Here is a 23,542-nt window from a genome sequence, read left to right on the forward strand (position 1 = left end):
TTTGGCCCCGTTTCTTTTGGGCACCAGGGACCGGTTATGTGGAGAGAGGTTATTCCGCGGACCGGAGTGGGCATGGTTTTGTGTGCTGCCTGCATCCCGCGGATGGGGCTTTGCTTGTTTGCGCGGACCGATTGCTGGCATGCCGCAGCCTGGTACCGGTCCATGGACACGGCTTGGGGACCCTTGATTTAGAGGAGAGGTCCCCAACCTTTTGGGTACCAGGGACCAGTTCCGTGGAGAGAGGTTTTTCCACGGACCGGACAGGGTGTGGTTTTGTGTGCTACCTGCATCCCGCAGATGGGACTTCGCTTGTTTGTGCGGCCCAGTTGTTGGCATGCCGTGGCCCGGTCCATGGACTGGAGCTTGAGGACCCCTGGTTTAGAGGATGGGCTTTTCTAACAAGGCTTCCGTTCCTCAGCAGGACACAGAAGACGTGGAGAGCCCGAAGCGCAGCATCCGCGACAGCGGCTACATCGATTGCTGGGACTCTGAGCGCAGCGATTCCCTTTCTCCCCCGCGTCACGGCCGGGATGACTCCTTTGACAGCCTGGATTCCTTCGGATCCCGCTCACAGCAGACGCCGTCTCCAGATGTGGTGCTGAGAGGGAACAGCGATGGTAAGTGGACGCAACGTCACATACGACGCGCCTCAGTGTGTGCATGATGCTGCCGTATCCACAGCGGGCTTCCCTGGGGGGGGGAACAGGATGTCTCTTAGTAACCCGACTAAGAGTTTGATCCTTTGTTTGTCAGAAGGTCGCAAAAGGGGATCACGTGACCCCTGGACACTGCGACCGTCATAAATATGAGTCCGTTGCAAGTGTCTGAATTTTTTTTTTTTTAATAACAAATTTTATTGCTTTTTTAACTTTTACAACAGAATGCTCAAGACACACCGTGGTGGTTAGGTAGTCAATTATCCAAAAACAAAATCATATAATAGCTCAAGTAAATACATTAAATGTTCCCTCTCTATTTCCCTCAAATGATATAACCTATTTAACATAATCCCTTTCTACATTACATATCTATAAATCCTAATCCTGTTTGGAGCTTTATTAATTTACAATTACCATAGTCCAATTTAACCTTAGATAAATGTATTATCACTTCGGGGATCCCTTTTAAAATACTAATCCAGATATATTCTAATTCATAATCTCATAAACCATTGATTTTATCACAGATCTCTCTTATTACTTCAAATAGCATTTAAATCTCATTCAAATAATTATCATATCTAAAAAAAAAGAACACACCTATTATTACACAAAACATCATCTTACTAACGTAACACACTCAATTAGTTGTTAAAGCTATCTGAATTTCTAAAAGCCTCTTTCATATTCTTCTCATTCCATTACGAAATAATTTTCATACAAATAAACATATTATTCAAAAAAATACATTCTTACTCTGTTTAACATATATATTCTAATTATCACAAATTTTCAACTCTAAATCTTAATCCTTAAATCCGTCCATATTTCTCAAAACCTTTTTACAAGTGTCTGAATTTTGATCATGTGACCACGAGGATGTTGCAACGGTCCTACGTATGAAAAATGGTGCTAAGCCGCTTTTTTCAATTCCTTTGTAACTTTGAACAGTCCCTAAATGAACTGCTGTGAAATGGGGCAAAATTCACTTAGCAAGTGTCTCACTTAATAACCAAAATGTTGGGCTCGTAAGTCGAGAGCTACCTGTAATTTTGAGATGATTTGCTGCTAAAGCCTTTTTTTTTTTCTTCGCATTTTTCACTCCCAGCCGTGAGCTGTGGGGCAAAGAGTAGCTGCGTCAGGTCTCCAATTTATGAGATGGGATTTCTTCCCATCTGAAGTGTAAGGAGAGAGCAGGCTGGCATTTATTTAACAAATAACATGAGATCAAAAGTTATAGAGAAGTCAAAGAAAGCAAACCTGGCTTGGAACGTGCCCCCCAACAGAGTAAAGAGAGAGTTACTAGACTTCCGGCATGTAGACAATTCACCTTGGTGTACAGTGGACAGAAATTTGATTTGGTCAGTATGTTTTGGCATGTGGATCTAAAAATTGCTAGTAAAAATTCTTTCCAATGGGTACTGCTAACAAAAGTACTAGGGCAGTGATGGTGAACCTTTTAGGCTCAAATTGCAACCCAAAACCCACTTATTTATCACCGGGTACCAGGTGGGCTTGGCCCACTGGGTGGGTGTGGCTATAGTGGTCATGGCAGACTGGGTGGGTGTGGCCAAGATGGGCGTGGTCACCTTGATATTGCTCGTGGGGAGGGACGCCTGTGGGGGACGGGCAGGGTTGGGGTAGATTCAGGGGGTCTCTGGCAGGTGGGGCGGTGGGCACAAGGTGCTCGTCCTGTGGGGTGAGGAGAGGCAAGGTGAGACAGGGGCCGGGGTGGCTGCTGCCTGACACCATCGCCCCCTGCACACAGAGGCCAGCGAGCGCATGGGGCCGACAGTGTCCGTCAGCAGCCACAGCCTGCCAGCCCCTCAACTGGCACACTCTGGGGCTCCGCAGCCCACTGCCAGCAGTTCAGCGAAGCCGCCTCGGAACTGGACGGCTGGCCAACAGCTGAGGAGGCGATGCAGTGGGTCGTGCCTGGGAAAAGGAGAGCATGCGAGGCCAGGAGGGACAGGATGGGGGGAGAGGGAAACCAGCCGTGCTGGGATGCATCCGGCCACGTGGGACCTCGGCGAGTTAGCGGTTGGCTGGTTGAAGAGGGTTGGTTGCCATTTCCGGGGAATGGCGCACGTGCCCACAGAGAGGACTCTGAGTGCCGCCTCAGGCACACGTGCCATAGGTTCACCACCACTGTACTAGGGTAATAGTCATCTAACAATGGTTAGCAAAAATGCTTTCCAATGGGCACTGCTAACAAAAGTACTAAGGTAATAGTCATCTAAAAATAGTTAGTAAAAATTCTTTCTAATGGGTGCTGCTAACAAAAGTAGAGTAGCTCCATTGTAATATATCACTATGCCTTGTTCTGTTTCGTTCAGTTCACTTTTGTTTTCTTTTAATATTTAACTTTTTGTTCTGGACCATAATAAAGATGGAATTGAATAGAGTAGCTCTATAATACGATTCTAATAATCGCTAGCAAAAATATTTTCTAATGGATACTGCTAACAAAAGTAGAGTAGCTATAATAATACAGCAGGGATATTTCCTTTAAGGGAGTGGTTTTGCTTTGCTCTTCAGAGAGAAATAGTTGAAGGATTGTCAAGGAGGATAATAATATTTTGATTCCTTTTCCCAAATAATGCAATGGAAGTACAGCGTTTAAACCCGTGACTGAACACAGAATTATGCACACTCTTGTCTCACTGGTTTTAACCTGCTTGTCCCGAGGTTTCATTGCACGACGGTGTAGTTATTATCTAAAGTTGTCCTTCTAGCCAGGTTGGGGGTGTTGTCTGCTTTGCACCATCACAACCATTCACCAGACTTTAGAGTGGCATGAGAATTTTCTTAGCCCAAATTTAATGTTGAGTTTACTGATGTTCTGGTTAACCTCTACTCTTTAATGCCCATATTGATCATTAGTTTATATTTATAAAACCTGGCAACATTGATTTTATATGAGAGAGAGAGGGGGGGGGATGGAGCCCTTTCTTTACTCTTTGTTGGTTTGATATGCCTTGAAGAGCAAAGAATTAAATGCATTACGTTTGGAATAATTAGATGATTGCTTCTTCTTCTTGTGCCATATCTGTTATCGGACGTTGGCGATCATGTTAGTGATCCTGTTTTTATCAGCTGCCGCACGAAAAAAGTGCTGCTGAGTTTTGTCCAAATCAGTCCCTTAGATTTTGAAGCCACGATGTTCTTCTTCTGCCTGGACCTCTTTTGCCTTCCATCTTTCCCTGGAGGATGAAATGGAGTAGGCTGTATTTTTCTGGGTGTCGCATCACGTATCCGAAATATTTTAACTTTCGTTTTTTAATTGTTTTGACGATTTCTTGGGCTTTCCCAGGCAGCTGATCACCTCCTCATTTCTGATCTTGTCCACCCAGCTTATACGTAACAGCCGCCTGTAAATCCACATTTCAAATGCTTCTAGACTCTTCTGGTGGCCTTCTATCAGAGACTGACTCTCTACTCCATAGAACAGGATAGAAAAAATATAGCATCTGACAAGCCTGATTTTCAATCTTAGCCTTATGTCGTGATTGCAGAAGACCTTTTTCATTTTGAAGAATGTTGTTTCGGCTTTTTCTACCGTCTTAAATAACTTTGGATTCTCTCCCCCCCCCTCCTTTGGGCTCCTCTGAAATTCTTTCTTTTTGCTCCGAGGATGAAATCTCCTTTCTCCAAATTTCCTGCAGGCATCTTTTAGATAGACTATGGCGTTGTGCAACATAGCCTTTCTTAGCAAGAAAGACATTGAGAATGCAGAAACAGGCTCCCTTTTTCTCAAAACTCTTCCCCCCCCCCCAGTTTGCATTTCCAGTGTCCCTTTTCAGCTTAAACTCTTGAGTTTCAAATTAGCTACCTAGAAACAGTAAAAGCGAAAAAAAAAGAGAGCGGGCCCACTAGGCGTGTGACCCTCCTACTCTTGGAAGGAAAAACATGGTGAGATAAACTTGGCTGGCTGCCTTTGGCCAAGACTCTTAACTGTGTGAATATATTATCTAATGATTCCATCCCTTTTCTCCCACTGAAGGATCGCTGGCGAATCTCAAATTCTGCATTTTGGAAATGGCATTCCTGGCTTTATCCGGGCCGAATTTAAGGACTACTTTGAGGTTCTGCAGGCAGTTAATAATCTAAGAAGGACATGGCATGGCGTAGAGCAGGGATGGCGAACCTTTTAGAGACCGAGTGCCCAAAAATTGGCCCCGCCCCTGCCCCAACCCTACCCCGCCTGCCCGCAGGGCCACCCATCGCCTCCAGGGCCCGCCGCAGATTGCCCAGCAGCACCATGGCAGCCATGCCCTCTGCCCGCGCCCCGCAGCATCAACTGTGCGGGATGGGGTGTGAGGGCAGAAACTTGTCTACACTGCTTGGCTGCTGTGTCCTTGACTGCACAGCTCTGCATGGGCCACGCTTGGGGGCGACTCTCCTCCAGGGGGGCTGCTGGTGAGGAGGGTGTCATGGGAGGAGGCAAGGCTGGGGCAACGACACGTGTGCCCACAGAGAGGGCTCCGAGTGCCGCCTCTGGCACCCGTGCCATAGGTTCGCCACCACTGGCATAGAGAATGGAATGGAATGGAATGGAATGGAATGGATAGGATAGGATAGGATAGGATAGGATAGAGAATAGAGAACAGAATATAGGATGGGATGGGATGGGATGGGATGGAATGTATATTGGAATATAGAATGGAATGGAATAGAATATATATTGGAATATAGAATAGAATAGAATAGAATAGAATAGAATAGAATAGAATAGAATAGAATAGAATAGAATAGAATAGAATAGAATAGAATAGAATAGAAATTGGAATATGGAATGGAATAGAATTCTGTATTGGCCAAGTGTGATTGGACACACAAGGAATTGTCTCTGGTGCATAAGCTCTCAGTATACCTACAAACAACAGAGCGGTAAGTCAGAGATTATAAATCATAAGATGCAATCATAAATCATAAAATACAATCAACAAGTGGTAAACATAAGAAACCAATAGTAGAAGGTAATAGGAAAAATATAGAAGATAATAGTAATACAGGATAATAGTAATACAGCCCATCTACATGTCTAAGTCTGCAGGCTGTACGTTTTGAGACGGGAAAGAGAAGAAGGGCCCCGTTGTGGCTAAATAAACGGAATTTTGATGGTGGAACCCGCGTTTAGCTCCATTTTGAAACTCTGCTTGTGGCTTTTTTTTTTTTAAACAGGAAGAGGAAGTGATTCGGAGTCTGACCTGTCCCATCGAAAGCATCCAGACGTGAAGAAGGATGACATGTCTGCCAGGCGGACGTCTTACAGCGAGCCCAAATCAGTTGTGCCTTTTAACCAATACCTTCCCAACAAAAACAACCAGACTGCCTATATTCCGGCTCCACTCAGGAAGAAGAAAGCCGAACGAGATGACTTCCGGAAGAGTTGGAGCACCATGTCATCCCCACTAGGAGGAGAGAGACCGTTCAGGTAAGGTCTGGATCAAACTTCAGATGACCAAGTCGCGTCGTACTCCACGGACATGTCACCAACAGAAGAGAGTATTTATAGCTCAGGGTTGAACTGGGGGGGGGGTCCTTGGGGAAGGCTAGAGAAAACCCTCACTCCCTTCGAGCGCTGATGTTGTTACCCAGCTGGGTAATGAAACATCTGCAACAAAACCAGCAAGTTCAGAGAGCGCCAAGGATCCCACAGTCTTCCTCCACTTCCTCTTCTTCTTCCTCCTCCTCCTTCTCCCCTTTCCTTTCTCCTCTATTCTACAAACCCCACTCTGTTCTAGCACTGATGATGTTCCCTAGTAGGGTCATGAAACATCTGCAAAAAAACAATGAGACTCTGAGGACCTTGTAGTCGTCCTCCTCCTCCTCCTCCTCCTCCTCCTCCTCCTCCTCCTCCTCCCTTCTAGCAGTGATGATGTTCCCTTCTTTGAGTAATGAACCGCTGGCAAGAAACCCCCCAAGCTCAGAGATCACCAGGGACCCCACAAAGGCAGGTGCCTGTCCCGTTCACCGATGACTTTTCTTGCTCTCGTCTTGCCTGATGGTTTGGTACTCGTTTCAAATGAACTTTTTCCTGGGAATCTTCCATCACCCGCATGGTTCATTCTCCCGTTGATGAAATTTGGGTCCCCTCCACTCTTAGTGGTAAGCTGTTTTCTTTCCAGAGGGATGCTTTGCTATCAGTTCCCTGCAGTCGGAGAGCCGGGACTTTTTTCAGATGTTCTCGAGGTCTCTCGGAGACGGTTGTTCTGCTTTGTGTTCCTGGGCTGGCAGGATGGTTTCAAAAACCCTCCTATACGCTCTTTTTTTTCCATAGTCCTCACGGGAGATGTCTACGGGAGGAGTGTGGGGAGGTCAAAAAAAGTCAAGACAAGGATCTTGCCGGTGGGATTGAAGTCTCGCTCCCGTGGTCCTCCTTTAAACCCATACTCAACATCTACAGCATCTATTCCAGCATTATTCCATCTGTCCCTGTTTCTCCTCTCTCTCTTTCCCAGATGTTAAGACAGGGGTCTTCAAACTTGGCCCTTTGATGACTTGTGGACTTCAACTCCCAGAATTCCTCAGCCAGGCATGCTGGCTGAGGAATTCTGGGAGCTAAAGTCCACAAGTCGTGAGGTGGCCAAGGTTGAAGACCCCTCTTTCAACATACCACTGCTTAGCCATTCTACTTCCACCAAGTTGCCTTACATCAGAGGTCTTCAAACTTGGCCCTTTTATGACTTGTGGACACGTGCCTGGCTGAGGAATTCTGGGAGTTGAAGTCCACAAGTCATAAAAGGGCCAAGTTTGAAGACCCCTGTGTTAAGTCCTAAATACAAGCAGTCCTCAACTTACACCAGTTCATTTAGTGACCACTTGAAGTTACAACTGCGCTGAAAAAAGCAATTTACGACTGTTTTTCACACTTACGACCGTTGCAGCATCTCCATTTATATGTATAGTCGGATGTTTGACAACCAACTCAAATTTATGACAGTCACAGGGTCCCCAGGGTCGAGTGATCCCCTTTTGCGACCTTCTGATGACCAAAGTCATGGGGGAGAAGCGAGACACATTTAACAACTGGGTTAACGAATTTAAGAACCGCAGGGAGTCACTTAACAATTATGGAAAGGAAGGTCGTGAAGTGGAGCAAAATTTGCTCGACAAAAGTCTGGCTTAGCGACAAAAATGTTGGTCGTAAGTCGAGGACTCCCCGTAGAGAATGTGTTAGCAGACTCGCGTTACTCCGCAAAACATCGTAGGCTTTAAAAAAAAAAGATAAGAAAAATCACGACGGAAATAAGATGTGAATTGGCAACTTGGCCCGTGCAATTTCCTGGCATTGTTCTCTGACTTTTATTTAACTGAGAATTGACTGTTGACTCTTAATCCAAAGGGGCGTCCAGATCTTCCCTCCCCCCCCAAAAAATTTCCCAGATTAGATTAAAACTCCAGGACGCAAAAAAATGAGAAGCTGACAAAGGAGGCGAAGGCAGCATATAGCAGTTGTAATGTTGTATGACACCTTTGATGCTGTGGGCTGTGTTACAGCCAGATGGGATGGAAAGACTTCAAAGGGAAGCGTTGGAACTGATTGGCTATCAAGCTTCTCCCCCCCCCCCAAATTCTGATTATCTGGTTTGCTGGTTGGTCAAAAAACCTTCCTGATGTGCAATATCTGAGGAGCCTGCCTTGGGAAGTGGTGGGGGCTCCATCATTGGAGACTTTCAAAAGGAGACTGGATCACTATTTGTCTGGAGTGATAATAGGGTCTCCTGCCTTAGTGGGGGGGGTGTTGGACTAGAAGACCTTCAAAGTCCCTACCAACTTTGTGTTCTAAGGTTCTTCAACCTTTCCAGGCTCGCGGAGGGGAGAGCAGCTTCCAAATTACTGCGTGCGCGCGCGTGGGCACGCCCGCAGACGGGCCCACACCCACTGGTGCACTACTAGCGGCCGCGTTCACGCATGTGGCATGCACTGGCACCATGCCCATGCGTGAATGGCTGTGCACCCCCTGCAGCAGCATGCGCGAATGGGTCGCACACACATTCCCAGCAATAGTTCACTCATGTACAAACGGGGCATGCACGCCTCCACACTAGCATTCCTGTTTGCGCCCGTGCACATGAGCAAACAGGGTCGTAGGCACTAGCATGAGTGGGGGGATGCGTGCCCATGTGTGCGCACCCTGGCCAGCCATTTCTGCAGCCCGTTGGCCAAGAGCCTGTGCCCTGGTACTGGGTTGTGGCCCGTAGGTTGGGGACCCCTCTTCTAAGGAATCAGTCATGCTCTGCGTAATAATCTGCCCTGTGTAACTCGGTAGCAAACGCCATCCCGAAACCATCCAAGAGGAACCGCTGCCGCCACTTGGAGGGGACTTCACGAGCAGCAGGATGACCAGTGCATCCCCCTCCGCGAAGCCCGTGCAGACGGACATGGCTCCAAAGAACCTTTTGCCTCAGTTTCTTCCCCATTCTGGTAACCAAACAGCAGGGCCCCAAAATGAGAAAAATGGCTCAGAGCAAATCAGGAAGCTGAGGAAGTTGGAACAGGCTGGTATTAAAATTAGACCAGCATCTCACCGCGATGACGGCAGGTTAGAGGGTTGGCCTGGCATGCCTTTCACTTTTTGGCATTTTGCTGTGTGTTGCAGTTATTTTGGGGGTGGGTGGGTGGGTTTTGATGTATGGTCATATCCCTTTACATAGCCCCTCCCCATTAACCAAATAAACGCCTGCAATTGTACTTAATGATTGTTCTTAAGTTAAATCGAAGCTTTGCATCGCCAACTTCCTAGCGATAACCTGCATTGGTGGCGATTGTTGTGATGACTAAAATGGTTCTCAATCTTTAGGTTTTGCTGGGGGAGATTTTTGTCTTGTGCTTGTGTTTGGATTGATCGAGGAACACATTAAGGGATGCCCGCCTTCCAAACCAGAACAATTTTTTTTTAAAAAAATTGTAGCTGATTCTACTTACAGCGTGAAAATTGTATCCTGTAGTTTACTGTGGCAATTGCGACTGGAATATTGATTTACAATTTGCCCCGAACTTTAATGTATTTTTATAATTGATCGTTGATGAAGTGTGATCAGAGGAGGGTAGGAATTTGGGTGAGCATAAACCCCTTCATCTATCCTGTTTGATCCTAGCAGATGGAAGGAACTCCAAGTAGTTTTGGGCTTACAACAGTTTCTTTAATCACCCTTCAAAGCTACAATGTCACTGAATCATTTCGGTTGTTAAGTTAATTTGGGTTCCCCGTTGATTTTGCTTATCAGAAGTTTGCAAAAGTTTATCAAGTGACCCTGGGACACACCAACCGTCATAAATAGGGCCCAGTTGCCAAGCCCCTGGATTTCGATCCCATGACTACGGGGATGCTGAAACGTTAGTAAATATGAAAAAATGGTCCTACGTTTCTTTTTTTTCAGTGCTGTTGTAACTTTGAACAGTCACTAACTGAACTGTTGTTTAAGTCCAGGAGTATCTGTAATGGATTGAGTTCAAATGCAGTGAGGTTGGCCATAATATAAATTAAATTAAATTGCACACACCCGAGTCGCTTACAGGAAAAAGTGGATCTGCCTTGTCACGTAACGTGTGTGTGCCTGCGCTCACGTCCGCACAGCCACACAAATCCAGACTTCATTTAGCTTCAGTAGAGATTACTCCCAGCCTAGATTGTTCCAACAGAGGAACATTGACCAACTAGAACAAAACCTGGCTATGGAAACCCTTTGCTTAAATGAGCGAGGCAACTAAGCTGCCAAAGACTGCACATTCCACATTAATTTTCCCCTCTAGAAACGGAGTCCTAATTTTGCCTGACTTTATGATTTCAGCACTATGTTTCTGGGCCACAGTGAGCCAAAAATTATGGAGGCTTTTTTTAAAAAACAAACTTTAAAAAAACATGAGAACATCCCTGGAATTAGCTACTTCGATGATTCGGAACCTTTGAGGCTGAAGAGGTGTGGAATTGTTTTGTGGCGTGCTGTCTGGCCCCAGTCCCACAATAAAACTTTGGAAACTAAAGCTGAACAAGGGTTGAGGAAGCTCCATGCACATCTGGAAATCATGCGGTGCAGCGGATGTGTAAGTTAGCATAATAAATGCAAAAATAAACAGGGATGTTTTTTTTAATGCCCCAGCTGGCCCAGCTTGTTTGCAATGTTATAGGCTAAATTCAGGTGAGATTTCTATTGTGCTGCAGTAAAAACCCTTTCCTGTCTGAAGTGTCATTGAATTCATGCGTGGAAGGGCTGTTGGCCTTCAGCGATAGCCTTGGGCCTGAACTACTTCACTCCTTGTTTGGTCTCTTTCATCCTGTTTATTTTAAGATAATTCATCCAGTGGTTTAGAATGCAGAAGGCTCATGCTACATTTCCATTTTAGATCCTTGGCTCTTTGTTCTTGGACCAGCAGTTATGTTGGGCATGACATGTTCAACACATGTGTTCAGGAGAGGCAAAGGGCCTGGGGCTTTAGCCTGACAGCTTTTCCACCCCCTCCAAAATTGCTGACACATGGGCAGCAAACAAATCGGAAGAGAATATTTGCAGCTCCGGAATGGGACAACTCACAGCGACTGAAGAAACAGCCATGTGGCTTTCTTCCTCCCCCCCCCCCCACTTTTAACAGCTGCATCTTTGGAGAAAGAAAGTCTCATGTGGGTGGAGATTCGTTCTCCGAGCTTGTGGGTTGGTTTCCGAATGTTTCCTTACGAGGCTAGGTAACATCTTCAGCAGAATTGAGGGGATGTCGGTGTCGTTGTTCTTCTGTTTATAAGGGCTTCAGGTGTGGGTATGTCAAGTGAGGGTCTTGTCATGGGTCAGGTGTGAGTCATCAGTGAGAGGCTTGTGATGGGTCTTGTGATGGGGAGGTTACATCAGGTCTGGATCCTTGGGAGATGAACTGCTGGTAGGAGTGGGGGATTGCGCGGGATGATTGAGGCTCGGTGCTGTCTCTAGTTGGCTGTGCGGTTGATTTGGATCCTGAGGGGTTTGTAGGCTGGTTGTGGGTCCATGTGTCTGTGGATGGAATTGCTGGTGGAGTGTGTCAGGCTTTGATGAACTCACAAGTGTGGCAGGTGGCAGCTTGGCCGATGAAAGTTCTTGAGCTCTCTTCCATTGGGTAGATCTTGGAAGGCTAACATGCCCCAAACTATAGTTTATGGCAGTAATGGCGATCCTTTTAGAGACTGAGTGCCTGAACTGCAACCCAAAACCCGCTTATGCATCGTCGGGTGCCAGGTGGGTGTGGCCCATTGGGTGGGTGTGGCTGCGGTGGTAACAGCAGACTGGATGGGACTAAAAAGTTCAATCAATCAATTCCAACTTTACAAGATCTTTTTTTTTCCCGCGAGAAGATGAAATTGACTGATTAATTGAACCTTTTTTTTTTCTACACGGCGGTGGAGGCCTAAAGCGAAAAGGTTTTATAAAACCTAGCTGAAGGTCTAGGACTGGGGCGACAGTGCGTGTGCCCACAGAGAGGGCTCTGAGTGCCGCCTCTGGCACCCCTGCCATAGATTTGTCACCACTGGTTTATGGAGTCTCCAAAAGATGAAAACATGATCCAACCTTTTTAGTCTTTCCTAAATTAAGTTCCGATTATTGCAGCAAGGGGAGATAAATGTATACACAGTTGTATACAGAAACTGCCTTAGCTAGCAGGGAGACAGAAAACAAGACTATTGCACTGCAGCTAGTCCTCGACTTACAATTATCCATCTAGCGACCGTTCAAAGTTACAACAGCACTGATAAAAGTGACATCACCATTGTTCACACTGACGACCGTTGCAGCATCCCCCATGGTCGCGGAATTGACATTCGGATGCTTGACAACGGACTCACAGTTGTGACGGTTGCAGTATCCCGTGACGATCCCTCTTTGCGACTTTTTGACAAGCAGAGTCCATGGGGACAAACCAGATCTACTTAACAACCTGGTTGCCAATTTCAAAAACGGCAGGGGTTCCCTTCACAAACAGGCGAGCAAGGTCGTAAAATGGGGCAAAACTCACCTAACAAATTTCTCACTTGGCCACAGAAATTTTGGGGGGGGGGGTCAACTGTGGCCATAAGTTGAAATCTACCTGTATTTGGGAGGAGTGACATTTTGTTTTAATGTGGTAAAAAGATGCCCCCCCCTTAATGTGTCCATGCTCGGTCCACTAATAAAGCTATAAAACTTTAGCGCCGCTACGTGTTTTATGCATGGATTTTTCAGGTTTTGCAGCATGGAGATATGTGGACCCATCATCCCCAGCAACAGTCCCAAAATTGGATGCCGGGGGACTATGGGGGGTGTAGTGGAATATGATGAGAGGGGGTCAGATTGGGAGTGGGGCGAAGTTGCCTTTCAACTAAAAAGCATGCGCGTCGCGTGATTTTGGCCTACTTTACCGGAGAGCGACAGGAGTCCTGGTCTGCTTCACATCTGGATTTCTCGTTTCACTTTGTGGCGTCCCAGTCCGAAACCCCTGGGTCGAGTGAACGAGCTCACCCGGGACATCGTCCTCCGCAGAGAAAATCCTTTTACGTGGTGCTATCAGCCGAAAGAGGCGGACTCCGAGGAGGAAGGAGGCGATAGGATTCCCGACCTAGAGAAAGACGACTTTGCTGTACGCCGAGCGAGGCTCCACCGCCACGAACGGGCCTTGCCCTTCGCTCATTTCCTCCTTCCTCCTGACGCAGACCAAGATCGGAAGGGAAGGGAAGCAAGGAAGAAAAATCGGGAAGGTCCCAGGTGCGCTCATGTCTGCGTGTTTGTGGCAGAAGTGGAGTTTGGAAATTGGAAGAAGTCACGGGTGTAGACGTCCTGTACGTCCTGCGGGGTTCACGCAGCCAAAGTTGGACACGGATATAAAGTCGGTCCTGTTACGTAAATGCAGGAAGTCCTCAACGTACAACAGTTCATTTAGTGACCGTTCTAAGTTACAGTGTTACCAAAAATAGTGCTTATGACCATTGCAGCATCCCCAGGGTCACGTGATCAAGATTCAGACACCTGGCACACTGGCTCATAGCTATATAAATATAGTGACTGCTTGAAGTTACAGCGGCACTGAAAACAAGTGACTTATGACCGTTTTTCACCCTTACGACCGTTGCAGCATCCCCAGGGTCACATGATCAGAATAAGAGGCTTGGCAACTAGCATGTACTTCTGAGGCTTGCAGTATCCCAAGGTCACGTGATCCCCTTTTGCGACCGTCTGACAAGCAACGTCAGTGGGGGAAGCCGGATTCACTTCACAACCGGGTGACTATCTTAACAACGGCAGTGATTCACTTAACAACGGTGGCAGGTTGGGAAATGGGGCAAAACTCACTTAACACATGCCTCACTTAGCAGCAATAACAATGGGCTCCCTTGTGGTCCTAAGCCGAGGGCTACCTGTATAGTGGTCTCGATGCCCTGAGCTAGAACTGGATGCGTGGATTTTGAGGAGTTGAACAATTAGTAGTTGACTCACGGCCATAACTGAGCCCAGACAGGATGTTGGTTGGGCAAGTTTTGACCCATTTTACAACCTTTTTGGCCACAGTTGCTAAGCGAATGACTGCAGCTGTTAAGTTGGCAGCACAGTTGTAGAGTGAATCTGGCTTGGCTTTTGACTTCGCTTGTCAGAAGTTCGTAAAAAGGGGATCACATGATCCCCCCCAAGACACTGCAACCGTCCTAAGTACATGCCAGTTGCCGAGCCTCTGAATTTTGATCACGTGACCCTGGGGATGGCTGCCACAGTCCTTAAGGGTCAAAAATGGTCATAAGTCACTTTTTTTCAGTGCCATTGTAACTCTCTCTCTTTCTTTCTTTCTTTCTTTCTTCCCCTCCTTTTTCTTCCTTCCTTCCTTCCTTCTTCCTTTTCTCTCTCTCTCTCTCTTTCCTTCCTTCCTTCCTCTTTCTTTCTTTCTTTCTTTCTTTCTCTCTCTCTTTTTCCTTCCTTCCCTTTCCTTCCTTCCTCTCTTTCTTTCTTTTATTTACTCCCTTCGTTCCATCCTTTTCTTTCTTTCCTTCCTTCCTTCCTTTCTCTCTCTCTCTCTTTCTTTCTTTCCTTCTTTGCTCTTTCTTTCTCTCTTTCTTTCCTTTCTTCCTCTTTCTTTCTTTCTTTCTTTCTCTTTCTCTCTCTTTACTTCCCCTCCTTTTTATTCCTTCCTTCCTTTCTTCCTTTTCTCTCTCTCTTTCCTTCCTTCCTTCCTTCCTCTTTCTTTCTTTCTTTCTTTCTTTCTTTCTCTTTCTTTCTCTCTCTTTCTTCCTTCCTTCCCTTCCCTTTCCTTCCTTCCTTCCTCTCTTTCTTTCTTTTATTTACTCCCTTCGTTCCATCCTTTTCTTTCCTTCCTTCCTTCCTTTCTTCCTTCCTTCCTCTCTCTTCCTTCTCTTTCTCTTCCTTTCTTCTCTTTCTTTCTTTCTTTCTTTCTTTCTTTCTTTCTTTCTTTCTTTCTTTCTTTCTTTCTTAAACTAATGTATTTTTTGCCCCTACAAACCCCAAAGGTATAATTTATAGTAAAGTGTCAAATAGTAGCCTTTGTAGAGGTCACAAACATGATACTTTCTGTTTATTTGTACTTGGCTCATAAAGACTATGTCTGTCCTTTTGCCCAAGTGAATGGTGGGATAATTGGGACTCCCTGCGAGTTTCAGAAAAATCTCTTCCAAGATCTGCTTGTTTCAGCAGCTTTAAGGCAGATTTTTTAAAAAGCCTCGTTTTGGGGGACAGCGTCTCTGTATCAACATTTCTAGTCTGCCTCCGTGAAATGAGTCATGTCTTGGAAAGGTCTCCAAAGAACATGTATATCAGGGCTGTCAGATGCCAGCCTTGGCCCTGGCGAAATACTTAGCGCCAGTAAAAACTCCCACCAGCTGCTATATTTGGAAACAAATCTCCAAATTCATGAGAGTGTGGGAAAGTAGACTTCGTAATGGTCAAAATTAGGTATCGCTATAAACTCAGTGGAGGAAAATGCATCGATAGACGGAGTTTAACTCTGCAGAGTTTTAAGTGGTAGAGAGCAGATCTGACCTTGAGGTTGGACGTTCTAGGACAGGGGTCTTCAAACGTGGCCCTTTGATGACTTGTGGACTTCAACTCCCAGAAGTCCACAAGTCATCAAAGGGCCAAGTTTGAAGACCCCTGTTCTAGATCACCCTTTTCTTGTCTAGGTCCTTTCTAGATGGCTAGCATCTCCAACTAGGTTGGGCAGCGACCGTGATGGTTTGAGATGAGAGATGCTGCAATCCAGGGGTCTTCCAACTTGGCCCTGTGATGACTCGTGGACTTCGACTCCCAGAATTCCTCAGCCAGCATGCCTGGCTGAGGAATTCTGGGAGTCGAAGTCCACGAGTCATCAAAGGGCCAAGTTGGAAGACCCCTGTTCTAGGATCTTAAGATGGCTCAACTATACCCTCTCTACTTTTGCCTTTTCACGTTACATCTGAATTAAAGGGGTTATCTAAGATGCTGAGTCTGCTAAAAACCTACTAGTAAAACTAATAGGGATAATAATAGTAATGTCAGGATGATTTACAAAAAAAAAAACGGAGGATACTAGTCAAGAGTTGAAACTGCTGCAGATGTTTCTGTGCTCCTCCTCATTGACGCGATGCTGCAGGTTGTAATGTCGGGACTCCATGGAGGGCATGTTGAGTTGTCCCTGTCCTACGAAATCCTTCTCTGCTGATTTTTGGAATGAATATTTACACTAGTGGGAAAAAGGTAACCGTGACTTCGACCAAGTCAGAGATCGTGGGGGAAGACAAACCGATTTTGCCGTCTGAGGAAGAAGCCAGAACAAAAATTCCTGAGACCCAGAGTCACGAGCTGGCTAAGAAACAAATCCAGGCTAGTCCTTCTCACGCAGGCTTTCTAAGTGGCGCGAAAACATCGATCACCCCAAAAGATAAAGAGATCTGGGATCGACTGAAAGTTTCAGGGGAGATGAGGTACGTTGACATACAGAGGGAGATAATGCCACTGACTAAATAATGTTTACCGACTAAATAATGAGGTAGCCTTTCCTACGGAAGTAAATATTTGTAGCTCAGGGTGGAACTGTGGGGTCCTTGGTGTTGCGTGAGTTTGGTTGTTTTCTTGGAGACGTTTCGTGACCAAACTAAGTAACATCATCAGTGCTAGAAGGGAGGGGGGCTTGGGGCAGGTATCGGATGCACAATCTAGCAGTGGCGATGTTATCTAATTGTGCTCTCAAACTTTTGCAAGAAAACAACCAAATTCAGAGAGTCCCAAGGACACCTCCGTTCTCCTCCTCCCCTCCACAAACTCCACTTCCTGCTAGCGCTGATGACGTTACCTAGTCAGGTCATGAAATGTCTGCAAGAAAACAGCCATGCTCAGAGAGCCCCAGGGACCCCACAATACTCTCTTTTTTCCACCAAAAAAACGAAGCTGAGCAATAAGTGCATTTCCTGTGTGTCCCAAGAGCATCAATTCTGCCTGCAGAGCATTCTGAAGTACAAAAAAAAAGTAACCTATCTTTCAAAGCAGGCCGTCTTCTGCAGATATCAATTAGTCCTTGGCTTACAACGGTTCCTTTAGTGACTGTTCAAAGTCACAACGGCACTGAAAAAAAAAATGACTTAGGACCATTTTTCAGACTTAACGACCACTGCAGCAGCCCCGTGGTCACGTGATTAAAATCCAGAGGCTCGGCAACTGGCATGTACTTGTGACGGTTGCAGTGTCCCCGGGGTCACGTGTTCCCCTTTTGTGACCTTCTGATAAGGGGGAAGTCGGATTCACTTAACAACCATGTTGCTAATTTAACAACTGCAGGGATTCAGTTAACCAATGTGACAGGAACAGTCGTAACACAGGGGCTGAGCCTTCTCTAAGCTGTCAGGGAAATTTCTCTAGAGCAGTGGTTCTCAACCTGTGGGTTGGGACCCCATTTGGGGTCGAACAACCATTTCACAGGGGTCACCAAACAACGCAGTCCGCCATTTTTCCCCCCTTTTCGTTAGCTGTGCTCCTCCCTTTTTTTCTATTGGCTTTTGAAAGCCAATAGAATAGACTCTCTTGAATAGAGTCTAATTCTATTGGCTTTCAAAAGCCAATAGGAATTGTCCAGGCTGTCTCTGCCCTGCTGAGCCCGCCAAAAATCCCATTCTGCAAACGGTGCTGCCCCAGTTGAGTAGTCCTTGACTTACGACCGGTTGAATAGTCCTCGACTTACGACCAGTTGGGGGTCACGGCATTAAAAAGGTTGAGAACCACTGGCCTAGAATCTCTACGTAGTCCCATTCTGCAAACGGTGCTGCACCAGTTGAGTAGTCCTCGACTTACGACCAGTTGGGGGTCGTGGCATTAAAAAGGTTGCGAACCACTGCTCTAGAGAGTCTCAGTCCTCCAGGTCAGGGCTGTCCCAGAGGTGCTTTTTTCATGAGGCAACTGAACTTTCTTGTTTTTCTTTGAAGTCGTTTCGCTTCTCATCCCAGAAGCTTCTTCAGCTCTGACTGGATGGTGGGAATGGAAGGATTTATACTCCTTGCAGAGAGCTGGTCATTTGCCTTCTTTTAGAGAGTTGTTGAGGCCATTTGGAGGTTTACCTCAGGGTTACCTGAGTGGTGCAAATGGGTGTGGAGCCTTCTTAGAACTGCTGAAAGGACCAGGTTGTAGGCTGCAGATAGTCAATGTCGTCTCCCCCCCTCTATTGAGGGAGGGCTGTTCACATGCAGGGAGCCATGTGCAGATCTGTACGTTGGGGAAACAAAACAACCACTTTATAAACAGCTGGCACAACATAGGAGAACAAGCCCATCAGGAGAAGATTCAGCAGCCCATCTGCCTTTAGAAGACCAAGGCCGCTCTTTCGAAGACAGCAAAGTCCACATTTTGGATTGAGAGGACCAAATGGTTTGAAAGAGGGGGGTCAAAGAGGCCATCTAAGTCAAAAACTGAACAGAGGTGGAGGGATACAACGTCCTCTCTCTCCACTCTACCACACAGTCCTTTCAGCAGTTCCAAGAAGGCTCCACGCCCATTGGCACCACTCAGCTGACCCTGAGGACATAGATAAACCTCCAAGTGGCCTCAACAACTCTCTAAAACAGTGGTTCTCAACCTGTGGGTCGGGACCCCATTTGGGGTCGAATGACCATTTCACGGGGGTCACCAAACAAGGCTGTCCACCATTTTTCCCCCTTTGGCCATGCCCCTGGCACCCGGTGATGTATAAGTGGTTGGGGGTCAGCACAACATGGGGAACTGTATTATGGGGTCGCGGCATTAGAAAGGTTGAGAACCACTGCTCTAAAAGAAGGCAAAGGTCCAGCTGTCTACAAGGAGTATAAATCCTTCCATTTCCCACCCTCCAAGTGGCCTCAATGACTCTCTAAATAAATGCAAATGACCAGCGGTCTGCAAGGAGTATAAATCCTTCCGTTTCCCCCACCATCCAGTCAGAGCTGAAGAAGCTTCTAGGGTGACAGGCGAAATGTCTTTTAAAAAAAAAGTGGAAAAAAAGCACCTTTGGGACTATCAGGGAAATATATATATATTTTTCCCCTCATGTGGCTAAAGATAGCCTCCTGCTCCACCTTTGGGGCCTTTTCCATCCTTTTCTGATCACATCTGTACAGGAACCAGGGAAGTCCCTAACTGTTAAGATTGTAGGCCTGAAAAGAAGCATTTTTCTTCGGATGTCTGAACCTCAAGCTTCCCACATTCCCCGTTCAGGAAGCAGCTGTTACAGCAGGCCTTGTTCTGCCCAACTTTGCCCGGGAAGATGTCAGAAGCAATTTGGGCTCTAGACGATAGCGTTGTGCTATCGAGTGTAGCGGAAGGAATGTGGGCACAATCGGACTTTTGCAAAGCCATCCTTCCAAAAGCCATGGGTAAATTACACTCTCCAGATTTCCATTCTGCCTTCCGTTGGAATCAAATAAGCTGCTATTCTTGGATCTATTTGTCATTTTCTGACTGGGCCGGCCTCAGCTTGGGGAGTTTTTTTTTAAAATTATTGCTAAACTTCTCAGAATGTCATTTGTTTCCTTTAAGTCAGTTTCTCCAATCTCCCACGTCCAGATACTCCTTTAATGTTCCGTATTTTTTTCTCTCCCATTGATTGGGGTTTTTTTTGCCTTTTCATTCAAATTTCCGTTGGCCTCCGTTTTCCTTTGTAATAGTAATTGAAGTCATGGAAAAAGTAATTCTGGAAATCCACATGAGTGAATATTGGTAGGGTTTCATAATGATGAAGCTCACACCATATCACATTCCCCTATCAGTTGTACAGGTGGTCCTTAACTTACAACCATTCCTTCAGTGAATTGAAGTTATGATGGTGCTGAAAAGAAATGTCTTATCACTAGTCCTCATGCTTATGAGCATCACAGCATTCCTGCAGTCATATGAGTCACATATCATGGTGCTGCCATTCAGTTACAGCTTTCACTTTGGCTGGGTCCATTTCAATGCCCGCGTTGGAAATTCTATAGCCAAGATAATCTAATCTGGTCTGGTGAAATTCACATTTTGACAGTTTGACATAAAGCGTGGCATTCAATAATTTCTTTAACACTTCTCTCACCAACTTTGACATCACACTGTCTAAAATTTCTCTGCATGCATATATATATATATATATATATATATATATATATATATAATTTTGAATATTGGAATCCCAGGTATGGACATTTAAAGTCAATCAGATAAAAATAAAGAGCTCTGGGATGTAAGATAAAAGGCTTTTTTATTAATTGCTAAGCTTTTGTTAACAACCTGTTAACATCATCAGAGCAAAGGGCTCTGATGATGTTAACAAGTTGTTAACGAAAGCTCAGCAATTAATAAAAAAGCCTTTTATCTTACATCCCAGAGCTCTTTATTTTTATCTGATTGATTTTGTGTGTGTGTGTGTGTGTGTGTGTGTGTGTGTGTGTGTGTGTGTATATATATATATATATATATATATATATTAAAAAGTATATCTTGTTTAGAGCAAGTCATTGATGGTTGCAGATCTGGATCACTAGTCCTTTTGACTTTAGAAGCAATAACGACACCATCTAAAACATCATTCCAAAACAATGTAAGACAATAATATACTAACAGAATCTGAGATGGAGGTTAAAGAATATTCAAGAATGCAGTCAGATAAAGGAAGTCACCTTCAATGAAGGAGAATATTTCCCTTTTTATTTTTGGTATGAGAAAGAGGAGGAACTCCAAAAAAAAAAAAAAAAAACGTAGGAAGTCCCAAAGGTGCTTTTTTTTTTTTTTTTCCAAAAGGCAACTGGACTTTATTGGGGTTTTTTCTTTGAAAATGTTTCGCTTCTCATCCAAGAAACTTCTTCATTCAAGAACTGAAGAAGCTTCCTGGAGGAGAAGCGAAATGTTTTCAAGGAAAAAAAACCCAATAAAGTCCACTTGCCTTTTGAAAAAGCATCTTTGGGACGAAATGATGATTGGAAATGGTGCTTTCCATTCATGATCAAGTGTGATTCTTGGCAAATCATTTATGTCAGTACATGTTCAATGAGCGTACCTGATTCCATCCTAAAAACTTGGATCCTACTCCTTATAAATGGAGTTTGGAGCGAAGTTGCTACAGGCTTACGTGTCCCCTAGTCTCATGTCCCCCTCAGCTGAGATGTCAACCTTTCTCCTCTGAAATGTTTTCTGAATTATCCATGATATTAGAGTAAGACAAAATCTTGCACATTGATGATGGAGATCACATTCTGAAAAACTAGTCTGGGTGACAGGATGGATGGCCGAGTGTGACCTGCAGATTATCTAGTGTGCAATTTGCAGGAGCATAACAAAGAACCATTTGTGCACGCTGTGCATCGATTTAGAAAGGCGGGGGTGTAAATAAGTTACTTCATCTTTGCAAGCAATAACTAAAGACAGTTTCTGGAAACAAGGGAGCAATTACACAACATGAAGAAAATATAATATTTTCATCCGAAATGCTAACATTACCAGGCCTTACCATATAAATACTAACAGGTTTGGGTGGCTTATATATATATATATATATATATATATATATATATATATATAATATATATATATATATATATCAGGATAGTATATATATATATAGGATATATATATATATAATATCATATATATATATATATATATATATATATATATATATATATATCAGGGGGATGTGGCGGAAATATTTTGCTTCCCGTGCAAAAGAAAGGAACATGGGAAAAGTTAAAACAGGTTGGCAAGGTCACTGTCCCCATGTGTGTTGCAAAAATAGATTCTTCCTAATATAAATCCTTTGGCTGGTTAACTTTTGAAAATTTATCATGACTTGTATTCACCATTGCCTTCAAAGTTCTGGACAAAACATTCAGTGTGCCAGATTAGGAGATGCAGGCCCCTTACTTAATATCCCAAAATCGTAACACACTTTTGATTCTTGATTAAAAGTTTTATTCTTGAATCCTGTTTTTCAATTACATCCCATCAGTGATCCAGATCGAGAAGTGAGAGCAACCTCTGAAACCATAAGTGATGTTGGCTTGAGAAAGTCAAAAGGGTTCATTTCCTTCCAATATAACTCAGTAGTCCTCTTTCTAAACCGAGGAAGGATGGGAAACCAGAGAAAATATAAAAATAAACTGGTCTGTTGTTCATGTGTTGTACCTGGTTTAATGAAGAGGACTAGGTGTGACACGATAGCAGTCTTCCAATATCTCAGGGGCTGCCCCAAAGAAGAGGGAGTCAAGCTATTCTCCAAAGCGCCTGAAGGCAGGACAAGAAGCAACGGATGGAAAATAATCAAGGAGAGAAGCAACCTGGAACTAAGGAGAAACTTCCTGACAGTTAGAACAATTAACCAGTGGAACCACCTGCCTCCAGAAGCGGTGAATGCTCCAACACTGGAAGTTTTTAAGAAGAGACTGGACAGCCATTTGTCTGAAATGGCCTAGGGTTTCCTGCCTGAGCAGGGGGTTGGACTAGATGATTTCCAAGGTCCCTTCCAATTATATTATTATTGTTGTTGTTGTTGTTTTGTTGTTGTTGTTGTTATTATTATTATTATTATGAAGCAACGGATGGAAACTAACCAAGGAGGGAAGCAACCTGGAACTAAGGAGAAATTTTCTGACAAGGAGAACAATTAACCAGTGGAAGAATTTGCCTTCAGAAGTTAATAACTGATAACACAGGAAAATAAAACTCAGGAGCCTTATTATTATGGTCTATCACATTGATTTTCTCAAATATTATATTACTTCTGTATCTGTCCTATTCAGTGAAATAGCGTAATGCATCTTTGACGCTGGTCTATGACTGCAATAAAACCGATTGATTATTTAATCAATCGTAAGAGATGATGGCTAGATTATCATGATAGATTTCACATTGTGACGTCCTTTTGGCAAGATTCTGTCTCTCTCTCTCTCTCTCTCTCTTTTTTTAGGGTTCAAAATTTTATTAATTTATCAAAGCATAAAAATACAAAAATATACAGAGAAATGAAAATAAAAGTAAAATAGGGGAAGAGAAAAAAGTGTAAGGTAGAGGGGGGGAAAGCATTGACTTCCCACTCCTTTTGGTGCAGTAGAATAAAGTAGTAACATAAAACCTCAACTTTTTACTTTTATATAATACATACTAGAACACCAAGCCTATCTAATCAGTAAAACCCAAAATCAAAGTTTAATTTTTTCCCCCCACTTCAAAGCACCAAGTCTAGAAGCGGTTTCCAAGTAGAAACAAAATTAATTGTGTTCTTTTCTTTAATCAAAGCAATCAATTCAGCCAATTTAGTCCCTTGACGAGGTTTTCCATGCTCTTTATTCCAAAATATTTGGGTTGAGTTTTTTTGTTTTTTTTTTTGACAATATTCATGTGCTTTCTTTCATTCCTGGCAGAACAGTACAAAATTGCAATCCGCTCTTGAAAGTGATCTATTAAGGAAAAACCCTG

General features: G+C 44.5%; 1 protein-coding gene across 15 annotated transcripts in view; it reads left to right on the forward strand.

Moving 5' to 3' along the window:
* LIMCH1 (LIM and calponin homology domains 1) overlaps positions 1-23,542 on the forward strand; it is a 167,013-nt gene that overhangs the window by 107,814 nt on the left and 35,657 nt on the right. For 7 of the 15 annotated variants that reach the window (XM_039325233.1, XM_039325238.1, XM_039325235.1 and 4 more), the window contains 5 exons: positions 419-617; positions 5,844-6,096; positions 8,935-9,207; positions 13,091-13,366; positions 16,327-16,563. In XM_039325233.1, the coding sequence (XP_039181167.1) occupies positions 419-617; positions 5,844-6,096; positions 8,935-9,207; positions 13,091-13,366; positions 16,327-16,563 (1,238 nt within the window). The remainder of the gene's footprint in view (positions 1-418; positions 618-5,843; positions 6,097-8,934; positions 9,208-13,090; positions 13,367-16,326; positions 16,564-23,542) is intronic. The other 8 variants (XM_039325242.1, XM_039325244.1, XM_039325245.1 and 5 more) reach the window with 3 other exon arrangements.

This window comes from Crotalus tigris, unplaced genomic scaffold (genome assembly GCF_016545835.1).
Source record: "Crotalus tigris isolate CLP2741 ecotype Arizona unplaced genomic scaffold, ASM1654583v1 scf7180000024321.1087588, whole genome shotgun sequence".
In the NCBI taxonomy this organism is placed as follows: domain Eukaryota; kingdom Metazoa; phylum Chordata; class Lepidosauria; order Squamata; family Viperidae; genus Crotalus; species Crotalus tigris.